The sequence below is a fragment of the Nerophis ophidion genome, linkage group LG09 (genome assembly GCF_033978795.1).
Source record: "Nerophis ophidion isolate RoL-2023_Sa linkage group LG09, RoL_Noph_v1.0, whole genome shotgun sequence".
In the NCBI taxonomy this organism is placed as follows: Eukaryota; Metazoa; Chordata; class Actinopteri; order Syngnathiformes; family Syngnathidae; genus Nerophis; species Nerophis ophidion.
In genome coordinates this window covers 65,473,616-65,490,257 of record NC_084619.1, presented here as the reverse complement: position 1 = coordinate 65,490,257, position 16,642 = coordinate 65,473,616, and the positions used below count along the sequence as shown (strand labels likewise).

Sequence of the window (16,642 nt, the reverse complement as noted above, 5' to 3'; positions counted from 1 at the left end):
TCTTGAGAGCCAGATGCAGTCATCAAAAGAGCCACATCTGGCTCGAGAGCCATAGGTTCCCTACCCCTGCTGTAGAATGATCGAGGGCGAGTTCTTGGTTTCTTATGTGGTTTTATTATTAGGCAGTTTAATTAACGTCCTCCCAGCGCGGTAACAACACACAACAACAGCAGTCACGTTTTTGTCTACAGTAAAGCAGTTTGTCTGCCGTAAACAGCAATGTTGTGACACTCTTAATGTGGAAATGGTGGAAGTTTGAAAAACGGCCAATTCATTTTGAATGGGGAAAAAAAAGTCCCGGAAAACTGGGAATTCTGAGAAAAGTGGGAAATTTTGGTATTTGAAGATGGAAAGCCCGCGATTCCTGAATAGGCTGAACGGTTTGAAGTTGGAAGGGTTTTAATCAATTGAAAAATGTGGAAATGGTGGAAGTTTGAGAAACGGCCAATTCATTTTGAATGGGAAAAATGTCCCGGAAAACTGGGAATTCCGGGAAAAGTATGAAAATGTGGTATTTGACGATGGAGAGCCCGCAATTCCTGAATAGGCTGAACGATTTGAAGTTGGAACGGTTTGAATCAATTGAAAAATGTAGAAATGGTGGAAGTTTGAGAAACGGCCAATTCATTTTGAATGGGAAAAATGTCCCGGAATTCTGGGAAAAGTGGGAAATTTTGGTATTTGACGATGGAAAGCTCGCAATTCCTGAATAGGCTGAACATTTTGAAATTGGAACGGTTTGAATCAATTGAAAAATGTGGAAATGGTGGAAGTTTGAGAAACGGCTAATTCATTTTGAATGAGAAAAATGTCCCGGAAAACTGGGAATTCTGGGAAAAGTGGGAAATTTTGGTATTTGAAGACGGAAAGCCCGCGATTCCTGAATAGGCTGAACGGTTTGAAGTTGGAACCGTTTGAATCAATTGAAAAATGTGGAAATGGTGGAAGTTTGAGAAACGGCCAATTCATTTTGAACGGAAAAAAAGTCCCTGAAAACTGGGAATTCTGGGAAAAGTGGGAAATTTTGGTATTTGAAGATGGAAAGCCCACAATTCATGAATAGGCTGAACAGTTTGAAATTGGAACGGTTTGAATAAATTGAAAAATGTGGAAATGGTGGAAGTTTGAGAAACGGCCAATTCATTTGGAATGGGAAAAATGTCCTGGAAAACTGGGAATTCTGGGAAAAGTAGGAAATGTTAGTATTTGACGATGGAAACCCCGCAATTCCTGAATAGGCTGAACAGTTTGAAGTTGGAAGGGTTTGAATCAATTGAAAAATGTGGAAATGGTGGATGTTTGAGGAACGGCCAATTCATTTTGAATGGGAAAAATGTCCCGGAATTCTGGGAAAAGTGGGAAATTTTGGTATTTGAAAATGGAAAGCCCGCAAATCCTGAATAGGCTGAACAGTTTGAAGTTGGAAGGGTTTGAATCAATTGAAAAATGTGTAAATGGTGGAAGTTTGATAAACGACCAATTTATTTTGAACGGAAAAAATGTCCTGGAAAACCGGAAATTTGGGGAAAAGTGGGAAATTTTGGTATTTGAAGATGGAAAGTCCGCAATTCCTGAATTGTCTGAACAGTGTGAAGTTGGAACGGTTTGAATCAATTGAAAAATGTGGAAATGGTGGATGTTTGAGGAACGGCCAATTCATTTTGAATGGGAAAAATGTCCCGGAATTCTGGGAAAAGTGGGAAATTTTGGTATTTGACGATGGAAAGCTCGCAATTCCTGAATAGGCTGAACAGTTTGAAATTGGAACGGTTTGAATCAATTGAAAAATGTGGAAATGGTGGAAGTTTGAGAAACGGCCAATTCATTTTGAATGAGAAAAATGTCCCGGAAAACTGGGAATTCTGGGAAAAGTGGGAAATTTTGGTATTTGAAGATGGAAAGCCCACAATTCCTGAATAGGCTGAACAATTTGAAATTGGAACGGTTTGAATAAATTGAAAAATGTGGAAATGGTGGAAGTTTGAGAAACGGCCAATTCATTTTGAATGGGAAAAATGTCCTGGAAAACTGGGAATTCTGGGAAAAGTGGGAAATGTTGGTATTTGACGATGGAAACCCCGCAATTCCTGAATAGGCTGAACAGTTTGAAGTTGGAAGGGTTTGAATCAATTGAAAAATGTGGAAATGGTGGATGTTTGAGGAACGGCCAATTCATTTTGAATGGGAAAAATGTCCCGGAATTCTGGGAAAAGTGGGAAATTTTGGTATTTGAAAATGGAAAGCCCGCAAATCCTGAATAGGCTGAACAGTTTGAAGTTGGAAGGGTTTGAATCAATTGAAAAATGTGTAAATGGTGGAAGTTTGATAAACGACCAATTTATTTTGAACGGAAAAAATGTCCTGGAAAACCGGAAATTTGGGGAAAAGTGGGAAATTTTGGTATTTGAAGATGGAAAGTCCGCAATTCCTGAATAGGCTGAACAGTTTGAAATTGGAACGGTTTGAATCAATTGAAAAATGTGGAAATGGTGGAAGTTTGAGAAACGGCCAATTCATTTTGAATGGGGAAAATGTCCCGGAAAACTGGGAATTCTGGGAAAAGTGGGAAATTTTGGTATTTGAAGATGGAAAGCCCGCAATTCCTGAATAGGCTGAACACAATTTGAAACTGGAACAGTTTGAATCAAATGAAAAATGTGGAAAGTAGAGCGCGCCAAGTTTTGCGGCTCCAGACAGATTGGTTTTTTGTAAGTTCGGTCCAATATGGCTCCTTCAACGTTTTGGGTTGCCGGCCCCAGGTTTAGACTAATATGAGCAGGTGTTTATTGCTGACATATTGCAGCCATGCATCATGTAATGTTTCCATCAATCATTATGTATGAGCTCAGCACGCTTGGAACCCAAGCTGGGTAAAAATCCAAATTTCATTCAACATTAATGGATATTTTTGTCATTAGATTTCTGGTGTTCCTGCCAATCAGCTACTGGTTTCTTTGTACCCGGGACTTCCCACCACAGCGGAGCTCTTCATCCTACCTGATGCGCCCACGCCACACGAGCACAAGAGACACACGGAGGAGGAACTCCAAAAGGTGCGTTTGTATCCCTGCCCAATCTATTGAGATCCATTTGATCAATCAATGTCTCATATTGCTATTTGTGACGCTACGGTGCCAGCTTGGTGTTGGTTGGGTACACCTGAAGGCACAAGGACAGACAAATTGGAAGTTAAAGTGAATAAATGACTGAAAATTACTATATAAGCCATTTTTCAGCCAAAATCCCAGGAATTGTATTTCCAAAACATTCTTTTCAATCAACACAAACACACCCGGTTTATTTAGCTTTAGTGTCTGCTTGTTGACCGATTAGCATTAGCATGAAGCTCACTCGGCTCTTGGAAAACAAAACAATTATCATTACAACATGTACCTAACTAACAATTGAATGTTTGATGTGATTTACCCTTGATTCACTTGTGTACTGCCTTCCTCTAGATCAGGGGTCACCGCGGGCACCAGGTCGCCCGGAAGGACCAGATGAGTCGCCCGTTGGCCTGTTCTAAAAATAGCTCAAATAGCAGCACTTACCAGTGAGCCGCCTCAATTTTTTAAATTGTATTTATTTACTAGCAAGCTGGTCTCGCTTTGCTCAACACTTTTGTTTCTAAGAGAGACAAAACTCAAATAGAATTTGAAAATCCCAGAAAATATTTTAAAGACTTGGTCTTCACTTGTTTAAATAAATTCATTTATTTTTTACTTTGCTTCTTATAACTTTCAGAAAGACAATTTTAGAGAAAAAATACCACCTTAAAAATGATTTTAGGATTTTTGAACACGTATACCTTTTTACCTTTTATATTCCTTCCTCTTCTTTCCTGACAATTTTAATCAATGTTCAAGTAAATGTATTTTATTTATTGTAAAGAATAATAATTACACTTTAATTCAATTCTTCATTTTAGCTTCTGTTTTTTCGACAAAGAATATTTGTGAAATATTTTCTCAAACTTATGATTAAAATTCAAATAAATTATTCTGTTAAATCTAGAAAATTTGTAGAATCAAATTCAAATGTCATTTCAAAGTCTTTAGAATTTCTTTTAAATGTTTTTGTTCTGGAAAATCTAGAAGAAATAATGATTTGTCTTTGTTAGAAATATAGCTTGGTCCAATTTGTTATATATTCTAACAAAGTGCAGATTAGATTTTAGCCTATTTAAAACATGTCAACAAAATTCTAAAATTAATCTTAATCAGGAAAAATTACTAATTCTTTTTTAAATTTTTTCCAAAAGATTCTAATTAGCTAGTTTTTCTCTTCATATTTTTCGGTTGAATTTTGAATTTTAAAGAGTCGAAATTGAAGATAAACTATGTTTCAAAATTTAATTTTCATTTTGTTTGTGTTTTCTCCTCTTTTAAACCGTTCAATAAAAGTTTTTTTTCATCATTTATTCTCTACAAAAAAAACTTCCGTAAAAGGAAAAAAAAATGTACGACGGAATGACCCATTTTTTAATGTATTTAGAATTATTTATTAAAGGGAAATTGAGCAAATTGGCTATTTCTGGCAATTTATTTAAGTGTGTATCAAACTGGTAGCCTTTCGCATTAATCAGTACCCAAGAAGTAGTTCTTGGTTTCAAAAAGGTTGGTGACCCCTGCTCTAGATAGTACTTTATTGAGTCCTTCAGGAGAGTTCCTTAAAGGGGAACATTATCACCAGACCTTTGTAAGTGTCAATATATACCTTGATGTTGCGGAAAAAAAAAACATGTAGTTTTTTAGCCGATTTCCGAACTCTAAATGGGTGAATTTTGGCGAATTAAACGCCTTTCTATTGTTCGCTCTCGGTTGTGACGTCACCTAGGTAGTCAATCCGCCATTTTCTCAAACACATTACAAACATCGAGTCAAATCAGCTCTGTTATTTTCCGTTCTTTTGACTGTTTTCCGTACCTTGGAGACATCATGCCTCGTCGGTGTGGTATCGGAGGGTGTAACAACACGATCAGGGACGGATTCAAGTTGACTTATGTGGAGTGTGCATCGATTACCACGGCATGCTAATTGATGCTAACATGCTTTTTAGGCTAGCTGTATATACATATTGCAGCTATATTTGCATCCAGCCTGTCCCTCCACCCACATTTCATGCCAAACAAACACATACCAATCGACGGATTTAAGTTGCACCAGTGTCAAAAGATCCGAAAGTCCCTCGTTTGGTCTTCACATTTAACCCACGATGCTACGACAGGGATGTATGGATACCCTGCGGCACTCAAAGCAGATGCATTTCCAACGATAAAGTCAACGAAATCACAAAGGTGAGTTTTGTTGATGTTATTGACTTATGTGCTAATCAGACATATTTGGTCGCGGCATGACTGCCAGCTAATCGATGCTAACATGCTATTTAGGCTAGCTGTATGTACATTTGGAGCTATATTTGCATCCAGCCTTTCCTTCCACCCACATTTAATGCCAAACATACACTTACCAATCGACGGATTTAAGTTGCACCTGCACATTTTACCCACGATGCTACGACAGGGATGTATGGATACACTGCGGCACTCAAAGCAGATGCATTTCCAACGATAAAGTCAACGAAATCACAAAGGTGAGTTTTGTTGATGTTATTGACTTATGTGCTAATCAGACATATTTGGTCGCGGCATGACTGCCAGCTAATCGATGCTAACATGCTATTTAGGCTAGCTGTATGTACATTTGGAGCTATATTTGCATCCAGCCTTTCCTTCCACCCACATTTAATGCCAAACATACACTTACCAATCGGCGGATTTAAGTTGCACCTGCACATTTTACCGGCGATGCTACGACAGACATGGCACGGAGATGTATGGATACCCTGCAACACTCAATCGTGGGTTAGAAGGCGATCGCCGAATAGCTTCAGTTTCTTCTTCAATTTCGTTTTCGCTATCTGCCTCCATACTCCAACCATCCGTTTCAATACATGCGTAATCTGTTGAATCGCTGAAGCTACTGAAATCCGAGTCTGAATCTGAGCTAATGTCGCTATATCTTGCTGTGCTATCCGCCATGTTGGCATCACTACATGACGTTACAGGAAAATGGACGATGGATTTAAAGATAGCGAAAATCAAGCATGATGGGTAAAATTTTGAAAAAAAACTTTGAAAAATAAAATAAGCCACTGGGAACTGATTTTTAGTGGTTTTAACCCTTCTGAAATTGTGATAATGTTCCCCTTTAAGGAAAATTAAAATGGGAATGTGGTGGGGTTGATTAAAAGCTCAGGGAACTTTCTAAGTTCCTGTGGGTAAAAAAGAGGCTGTCATATCCAATGCTTGCTTGGATACTGTAAACACAGCCATTGTTCATTCATAGCTGTCTTTTTGTTCGTATCCCTAACAGATTTCAGATGTTTTTGTCAACATACTGAACCAAGACCTGGTCCAGTTTGAGTTGAAGGCAAACACCAGCATCACAGTGTACCTCACTCAGCAAACACTAGGTAGGTTTGTTCAAGACGACACAGAAATACCGTATTTCCTTGAATTGCCGCCGGGCATATAGTATGGGCCTGCCTTGAATTACCGCCGGGTCAAACTCGTTATGTCACGAGTGACACTTCGCCTGTCATCATTTTCAAAAGGAGGAGGCTGATTTCAATACCGATAATTTGAAATCGCATAAAGGGAAGAAGATTAAGAGCTATTCAGTAGGATTTAAGCTATGTTTTATTAATATACCTGTTGAGCCGACGGTCCGACAGACAGGCGGTGAGGAGATGGCGAGCGAGCAGAGAGGAGGAGCGAAAGAGCGACCTGGACTGAGGTTTTATTGAAAAACAAACAAAGTCAAACTGCTCAAGCCATGTCCTTCCTTGGTGGTCCTGGGAACCCGCAAGACGACGGCTTGAGACCGTCGGTGTTAATTTTGTTGACGAAAAATTTTCGTCAATTTTTTTTTCTGACTAAAACGAGACAATCACTAAATAAAAAATAATTTACGTGGACTAAGACGATGACGAGGTGTATCGACATGCTCGTCAACGAATAAAAACGAGACGAAAATGTCTGCCAGGGACGAGATCCAATCGGAACTCATTTCGTTAGGAAGAGGCGGGAGGAGTTGGGAAGAGAACCAATCAGAGTGACGTGGTAAGGAAGTTACGTAAACGTAGTTTGCGTTTGAGACTGACCCGGGAATGCGATGCAGAAGACAAGAGGAGAGAGGACATATGGGGAAATTTTATATTTGACCTCAAAGATAACAAGACGCCGTGTAAGAAATGCAGCGCGAGGATTACAAACTTGAAGTGACATTTACAGTCCAATCACCCCGAAATCCACACACAGGTAAGCATTTTCCTCAACATACAACTCACTCGACGTTATCCCGTTTATGACACGGCTTACTCGTGAAATACTAAATTTGAGACATGATTTTCACCAAAATACGACTTGTATCGGTGATTTTTCCGCTGTTTTGGAAATTGAATGGAAAGTTTACATATTACCCTTTAGTCGACTAAATCTACTGTAGTTTTCGTCTACAATAATCTTATGAAAACTAGACTAAAACTAAAACAATTGAAATAACTAAATTATGACTAAAACTAAATTACATTTTAGTCAAAAGACTATGACTAAAACAAAATCAAATTTTGCTGTCAAAATTAACACTGGAGACCGTCACAATACCGTAGCTGCGTGTGTCAAATATGAGTCATTGAATGACTCCCGCCTCCTGGTGGTAGAGGGCGCCAGTGATCCTTCTTGCGACTACTCGGCTGCAGAAGAAGTGAAATGAGTGACGTGATATGTGCTGGAGGAGGTAATAAAGGAAGATCTCCATCGAGACCGAGACTCTTTTAAAACTGAAGAAAGATAAGGAAGACTTCTTTAAACAAGTTACCGATGCTTTTGATCGGAAGGAGCCGGCATGGACTTCGTTTATAAGTAAAGGTAAGACCATAAAAACGTGTTTTTTTTTATTAAATGTGCTTTTCATGATGGTATCCTTACACCACACTCAAATTTTTACTGCATGCCTTTGGTAAGTGCAGGAGTGAGAAGAGGTTTTAAATCAAGGAAATACACTGGACAACATCTTTGACAGTGACACGATTGCCCTCCTCTTATACTGTACATCACTGTAAACCCCCCTCAAGTTTATTGATCTAATGACAAAGTAAGTCCTCACGGTCACCGCATCATTAGCATATGTCGCTAAAAAAAAAAAAAAAGGCACGTGTCAACAGGCCTTTACGTGGCTTTACCCTTTTCATCCCGCGATGGATCTGTCTTCATTTGTGTCGTAGCACAAAGGTCTGCCGTCGCCTTTTAAGATGATCCGCCAAAGGTCACACGGTCTTCATACATAGTCTCCTTCCTGAAGGAGAAGAGAGAGGGAGCGGGCGACAAACTTTGAATATTGCATCTCAGCATTTCCGACGCATGACGCTGCAAAATAAACTTGGGTATGGGGGACTCCAGGGAGAGCCTGTGGACCTTCTGAATGTTGTCTTTAGTACCATGAGGGGCGGGGCGGCTGATCCTCAAATAGGCTCTGTAACGGTCACATAGTCTCAGGTTTGATATTTTGCAACTGAAACCTGTACAGCAGGGGTGTCCAAAGTGCGGCCCTGGGGCCCGCAGGTCATTCTTTAACGGCCCCACGGCACATTTGGAAAATACAATTGAAAAAAACAAAAAAACTGGTATAAAAGCGCAAACAGGTGAAATGTAACAAGAAATTGTTGCAATGCTTTAATAACACAAAGCTGCCATGCAGGCTGTTTCTTTCTTTTAAAAATAATAATGAATCAAAATCAATGGCATTTTGAATTATTGACCTATTCGAGGCTTCAATTACATCACATTAACGGGGAACATTATCACCGGACCTATGTAAGCGTCAATATATACCTTGATGTTGCAGAAAAAAGACCATATGTATTTTTAACCGATTTCCGAACTCTAAAAGGGTGAATTTGTCGATTGAAACGCTCCTTTCACCCGTGACGTAACAACGTGAAGCAATCCGACATTTTCTCAATCTTATTACACGCAAATCGGCTCTGTCATTTTCTGTTTTTTCGACTGTTTTCCCGTACCTTGGAGACATCATGCCTCGTCGGTGTGTTGTCGGAGGGTGTAACAATACTAACAGAGACGGATTCAAGTTGCAACAGCGGCCAAAAGATGCGAAAGTCCCTCGTTTGTTCCGCACACTTTACCGACGACAGCTATCAATCAATCAATCGATGTTTATTTATATAGCCCTAAATCACAAATGTCTCGAAGGACTGTACAGACCATTACGACTACGACATGCTCGGAAGAACCCACAAAAGGGTAAGGAAAACTCACACCCAGCGGGCAGGGAGAATTCACATCCAGTGGGACGACAGTGACAATGCTGACTATGAGAAACCTTGGAGAGGACCTCAGAAGTGGGCATTGCTCAAAAAATAATAATGAATCAAAATCCAACGCTAAGGCTCCAATTATTAAATAATCTCAAATTTTCCACCTAAAAAAGTTATTGGGTGAAAATATTGCATATTTTGTGTATTTTTCAAAAAAAAAAAAATCCGAATGTTTATCTAGATATTTAAAACTTAAATAATAATAAAAATAATAATACTGAATAATGACACATTTGTAATATTTTTTTGGACCAAAACCATTTGGGGTCCCAGGGATCATAAGGAGGCCTAAATGTATATTTTTTTATAAATATATTGTATTGGTTTTTAAAATAAAAAAATATGCTTTGATTTTTCAGTGTGCGGCCCTCAGTGGACACTCCTGTTGTACAGAATTGTATTATTTACTACAGCAGCTAACGGGGCGTAATTAATTCAATTGCTACCTGAACCGGCAGCAGAGGAAATCAAAAGACAACATAAACAGTAGCAGAGAGACATTTCTGTTGCTATTTTGAACAAAATATTCATGCAATATTGTAAAGAAAATTCTGAAAACTAACAGGACCGAGGTCCCCCGTGTTAACACGCCAAAAAAAGACAACTGAAGCAACGTAAGTATTTTTATATACTTATGTTCCACAAAGTGCTCTGTTGTCTTGATCGTTATAAAAAGCTGTGAGCCCGGGTGCATGTGTTGCCAAACAGGGCTGCATTTTCTTTTGAACAAGGCTTTTTATTTTGATTAACAAAGAAAAGTATTACTGAATATCTGTCATGTCTAAGTGATCATGTTTTGTTTTAGTCATGTTCTGTTTGTTTTTTGGCCACAGTTCCTGTTTTTGCACTTCCTGGTTTGTTTTGTCGCCACGACTACCTATTAGTTTTCACCTGTCTTCATGTCTCACACCTGTTTTCACTAATCACCACAGTATTATTTAAGCCACAGTTGCAATTTAGTCACCGTCTACCACCTCCTTCACACCATCTATCACCTTCTATGCCGATGATCCAGGTTACTTTCTTGTTCAAAGTAAGTTTTTGTTATTCATGCCATTTGTGCAAGTGTTTTGTTTTATGTTCATAGTTTTGTTTCATAGCCAAAGGTTTGTACCTCCTTGTCAGCGCTTTTTGTTTATTCTTTTCTTGTAGTTAGAAAATAAAATATGTACTTACATTCACTTCTTGCCCGTGCCAACTTTCCTTTGCCTTCTGGAAAAACAAACCCCAAAGTCCACTCCACTCGCTTTGCACCTCGGGAAAACAATCCATGCCCAAGTCCCAGTCGTGACAATATCAAAATAATATTTGGGAAAACATGCAAAGTGAATTAATTAACTCGTAATATATTCTACATATGGTGAATGTTTAAATTCAACTTGGAGAAAGCGAACCACAAGTTTTAAGTAAATAATGGTTTAGCCCATAATAAATTAGGGAGCCTTAGTTGAACATTCGTACGTGGACTGGATTAACTCTCTCACGAGAAGAGGCAATAATCTCAGACTTTGGAATGCAAAAGTGATAGCTCTATCCTGGAGGACAGACGCCATGTTATCTTAACGTCAACCTACAAATTATGGTATACATCTGTTGTCTTCCCAGTCACTTACACACGAACATCTCCTTACATGGTCAGGATGTACTCTCCTGAATTAACACACACCCAGACAGAGAAAGAAGGAATATAAATAAGACTCTGTACTTACATTCACTTCTTGCCCGTGCCAACTTTCCTTTGCCTTCTAGAAAAACAAACCCCAAAGTCCACTCCAATTGCTTTGCACCTCGGGAAAACAATCCATGCCCAAGTCCCAGTCGTGACAATATCAAAATAACATATGGGAAAACATGCGAAGTGAATTAATTAACTCGTAGTATGTTCTACATATGGTGAATGTTTATATTCAATTTGGAGAAAGCGAACCACCAGTTTTAAGTAAATAATGGTTTAGCCCATAATAAATTAGGGAGTCTTAGTTGGACATTCGTACGTGGACTGGATTAACTCTCTCACGAGAAGAGGCAATAATCTCAGACTTTGGAATGCGAAAGTGATAGCTCTATCCTGGAGGACAGACGCCATGTTATCTTAACGTCAACCTACAAATTATGGTATACATCTGTTGTCTTCCCAGTCACTTACACACGAACATCTCCTTACATGGTCAGGATGTACTCTCCTGAATTAACACACACCCAGACAGAGAAAGAAGGAAATAAAATAAGACTGTGGTTCGACTCCTATAAGTTTGGAGGGTCTCTTTTTTTTTTTATTTGACCTCCTCCGGGTACTGCAGTCCTGTATAGTGACACTAGCTTGTTATAAACCGACTTTTATATATATATATATATATATATATATATATATATATATATATATATATATATATACATTTTTTTTTTTTTAATTCTATTTATATATATTTATTTAATTATATATGCACCTTATTGCTTTTTTTATCCTGCACTACCATGAGCTTATGTAATGAAATTTCGTTCTTATCTGTGCTGTGAAGTTCAAATTTGAATGACAATAAAAAAGGAAGTGTATGTCTAAGTCTAAGTCTAATATATATGTTTATTATTTTATAGTCTTTTAATTTTGTGAAAAATATTTTTAAAGCATGGAATGTGGTATTGTAGTCCGGACAGAAGGGCGACACGGAGACGTAGGAGATGCTTTACTGAACCAAAAGTTGCTTTATAACAAGCGAGTGTCATTATACAGGACTGCAGTACCCGGAGGAGGTCAAGTTAAAAAAAATGAGACCCTCCTAACTTGGAGGAGTCAAACCACAGTCTAATTTTTTTTCTTTCTTTCTCTGTCTGGGTGTGTGTTAATTCAGGAGCGTACAACCTGACCATGTAAGGGCAATATAAATAAACATCAATCAATCAATCAATGATTATTTATATAGCCCTAAATCCCTAGTGTCTCAAAGGGCTGCACAAACCACAACAACATCCATAAAAAATAAAATAAAATATATAAATATATATAAATAAATAAATAAATAGATGACTGTACAGATAGATGGATTGCACTTTTTCACATGTGTCCACGTTATGGATGTATGTTATATTGTCTTTTTTATTCCAGCAAGTTAATCCATTTTGGGGGGAGTTGAGGGGATAATTTAGTTATGATGCGTTCAAGAGTCTGAGGGAAGAAGCTGTTACAGAACCTGGAGGTTCTTCTTCGGAGGCTGCGGAACCTCTTTCTAGAGTCCGGCAGTGAAAACAGTCCTTGGTGGGGGTGGGAGGAGTCTTTGCAGGTTTTCCGAGCCCTGGTCAGGCAGCGGCTTTTTGCGATCTCCTGGATAGGAGGAAGAGGAGTCCTGATGATCTTTTCCGCCGTCCTCACCACTCTCTGGAGAGACCATGAACTTCTATATCATGGGTGTCAAACTCTGGCCAAATTTGGCCCGCCGTGTAATTTAATTTGGCCCTTGAGGCAATATCATATAACATTAGAGCTGGCCCGCCGGTGTTATACAGCGGCGATGTTGCTGTAACACCGCATTCACCGCTAATAGTCTTACTTGCCAACCCTCCCGATTTTCCCAGAAGACTCCCGGATTTCAGTGCCCTTCTCGAAAATCTCCCGGGGGCAACCATTCTCCCGAATTTCTCCCGATTTCCACCCGGACAACAATATTGAGGAGCCTGCCTTTATCGTACTCTACAACCTGTCGTCATGTCCTCTTTTCCTCCCTACAAACAGCGTGCCAGCCCAGTCACATAATATACGCGGCTTTTACGCACCGCAATGAATGCAAGGCATACTTGGTCAACACCCATACTGAAGGTGGCCGTGTAAACAACTTTAATACTGTTACAAATGTGCGCCACACTGTGAGCCCACACCAAACAAGAATGACAAACACATTTCGGGAGAACATTCGCAACATAAACACAACAGAACAAATACCCTGAACCCCTTGCAGCACTAACTCTTCCGGGACGCTACACTATACACCCCCTTTTAATTTTCATTTTATTTAATATCCCATTGATATTCCTTCGTTTGTTTTTTGACAGTTGATTTTGCACTGTTCTCCCCGTGAATGCGTGGGTTCCCTCCGGGTATTCCGGCTTCCTCCCACTTCCAAAGACATGCACCTGGGGATAGGTTGATTGGCAACACTAAATTGGCCCTAGTGTGTGAATGTGAGTGTGAATGTTGTCTGTCTATCTGTGTTGGCCCTGCGATGAGGTGGCGACTTGTCCAGGGTGTACCCCGCCTTCCGCCCGACTGTAGCTGAGATAGGCGCCAGCGCCCCCCGCGACCCCAAAAAGGGAATAAGCGGTAGAAAATGGATGGATGGATGGATTTTGCACTGTTAAGTTACATAAGCGTTGCTTGTTTTATATTCGGTGTTGAAGCAAATCAGTTTAGCAAACTGAGCAATAATTAACGTTTTTATTCTTGCACTTTCTCTGGCTACTTGAATGTTTGATTCATTCATTATTGTTATTTTATTTTCAAATGTATTATTAGCCTTTGGAAAAAGTTGATTTTGATACTTACCTCAGAGGGCTGCAAATAGAAAAGAGGCATTACATTTTTATTCAAAATATATTTCGTATGCCATTGATGTTTTTTTAATTATTATTATTATTATTATTTGATACTGAAATAAAACACAGCACCAACATAAACCAGTTTAAAAAGCTTTTTAAATCATTTATCATTAGTAAATATAAGAAAGAAGAGCAAACATTGTTTTAGAAAGACAATAATATATAATATGTATATAAATACAATTTATGATTTCATAATTATACATATAGGTTATATTAAAATGTATATATTACCACTTTATATGGAATTTAAATAAATTGTGTATATAAAATATATATATATATATAAAAGTGTACAAATGTATATGTTTGATTTAAATGTTAAACTGTGTATATGAGACGTGTGCTACATATATGTTGCTTATATATTGTTTAAAAAAAAAAAAAGTAATATAAGTGAAGCATGTTTTAGAAGATTATATATTTTGAACCTTGTTCTTGTTGTGATGGGGTAGGTTTATATAAGCGTTGCTTCAACCTCCACCCTTTCGGCTCAATCATTGCTCAAATGAGTGTTTTTATATTATTTTTTTTAATTTTCTTGTTGTTGTTCTTTGTTTTATGTGAAGATTGCCGAAATAAAATACATTGATTGATTGATTGATTGATACTCGATTTTGCATGTCACTATAAAGTAACATAAGCTTTGCTTGTTCAATATCCATTGCAAAACTTGTTTAGGTCCTATTAAAAGCTTAATTTGTTCAATTTTGGCCCGCGGCTTTGTTCAGTTTTGAAATTTTGGCCCACTCTGTATTTGAGTTTGACACCCCTGCTCTACATTAATGAGACTATGGTCTACTACTTCAATGATTTACTACATTAATCAGTTCTGAGTGTTTTAAAATCATGGCTGAAGGTAATTTTCCTGCATGTTTGCGTGTTTCAGCACCGCTGGTGGACTCCAGCGCCCTCCACAGCGGGTCGGCCATGTTGGTGCTGATCTCTGTGGTCTTTGTCGGCTTAGCGGCGTTCTTCATCTACAAGTTTAAAAGGTGTGCTTACCCAAATTACTGTAAAAAAAAAAAAAAAAGCTCAGCGTTTTTGAATTTCCTCTTCTCCGCTTTTTAAAATGTCCGTTTCTCTGGTCGCAAGGAAAATCCCGTGGATCCACGTGGAGACGGAGGAGAGTCGGGAGAAAGAGCCCGAAGTGATCAGCACGGTCAGTCAGAACGACAACAAGTCCAAGGTCAAGCTCAGTGAGTTTCCCTCGGAGAAGGAATTCATGGGAAAAGAGCTGGAGGCCAGGAAAAGAGGTGCATTGACTTTTTCTTCTTCTTTTTTTTTAATGCCATCACTTTGACGAACGACAGCTTTGACACAATGAAAAACTGCACAAGAGCGTTCCTGACACTTTAATACGGGATTTAAAGTGTGGCTGTCACCACGAGAGGCTAAAGCTTATAAATGTCCTTTATTTTAATCACGTTAAAACGTTAAAGACACCTGCAACATTATAAGAAAAAAATATCTGTGTCACGTCTATGGGATCATGTTTTGTTTTGGTCATGTTTGTTTTTGGACATTCAGTTCTTGTTCCTGCACTTCCTTGTTTGTCTTATTACCGTAGCAACTTATTAGTTTTCACCTTGTTCTCATGTCTCACACCTGTTTGCACTCATCATAGCTATTATTTAAACCGGAAGTTGCCCAGGAAGTCAGCCTGGTGACTTTATACCTCAACTGCCTTCATGCCTAGCCATGCTGCTTAATCATTCTGTCCATGCCATGTAAGTTTTATTTTATTTTTTAAATCAGGGGTCACCAACGCAGTGCCCGCGGGCACCAGGTCGCCCGTAAGGACCAGATGAGTCGCCCGCTGGCCTGTTCTAAAAATAGCTCGAATAGCAGCACTTACCAGTGAGCTGCCTCTATTTTTTTTTTATTGTATTTTTATTTACTAGCAAGCTGGTCCCGCTTTGCTCGACATTTTTAATTCTAAGTGAGACAAAACTCAAATAGAATTTGAAAATCCAAGAAAATATTTTAAAGACTTGGTCTTTACTTGTTTAAATATTTTACTTTGCTTCTTATAACTTTCAGAAAGACAATTTTTGAGAAAAAATACAACCTTAAAAATGATTTTAGGATTTTTAAACACATATACCTTTTTACCTTTTAAATTCCTTCCTCTTCTTTCCTGACGATTTAAATCAATGTTCAAGTATTTTTTTTTTTTTATTGTAAAGAATAATAAATACATTTTAATTTAATTCTTCATTTTAGCTCTGTTTTTTCCACGAACAATATTTGTGAAATATTTCTTCAAACTTATGATAAAAATTTAAAAATATATATTTTGGCAAATGTACAAAATCTTTAGAATCAAATTTAAATCTTATTTCAAAGTGTTTTGATTTTATTTTAAAATTTTTGTTCTGGAAAATCTAGAAGAAATAATGATTTGTCTTTGTTAGAAATATAGCTTGGGCCAATGTGTTATATATTCTAAAAAAAAATGCAGATTGGATTTTAACCTATTTAAAACATGTCATCAAAATTCTAAAATTAATCTTAATCAGGAAAAATGACTAAGGATGTTCCATAAATTCTTTTTTTTAATTTTTTTCAAAAAGATTCCAATTTGCACCTTTTTTGCTCTTCTTTTTTTGGGGTTGAATTTTGAATTCTAAAGAGTCAAAATTGAAGATAAACTATG

At 38.0% G+C, this 16,642-nt stretch overlaps 1 protein-coding gene across 1 annotated transcript in view; it reads left to right on the top strand.

Moving 5' to 3' along the window:
• sorcs3b (sortilin related VPS10 domain containing receptor 3b) overlaps nucleotides 1-16,642 on the top strand; it is a 227,568-nt gene that overhangs the window by 197,332 nt on the left and 13,594 nt on the right. Inside the window, exons 23-26 of the mRNA XM_061911586.1 lie at nucleotides 2,919-3,053; nucleotides 6,375-6,474; nucleotides 14,873-14,978; nucleotides 15,079-15,239. Of these exons, the coding sequence (XP_061767570.1) occupies nucleotides 2,919-3,053; nucleotides 6,375-6,474; nucleotides 14,873-14,978; nucleotides 15,079-15,239 (502 nt within the window). The remainder of the gene's footprint in view (nucleotides 1-2,918; nucleotides 3,054-6,374; nucleotides 6,475-14,872; nucleotides 14,979-15,078; nucleotides 15,240-16,642) is intronic.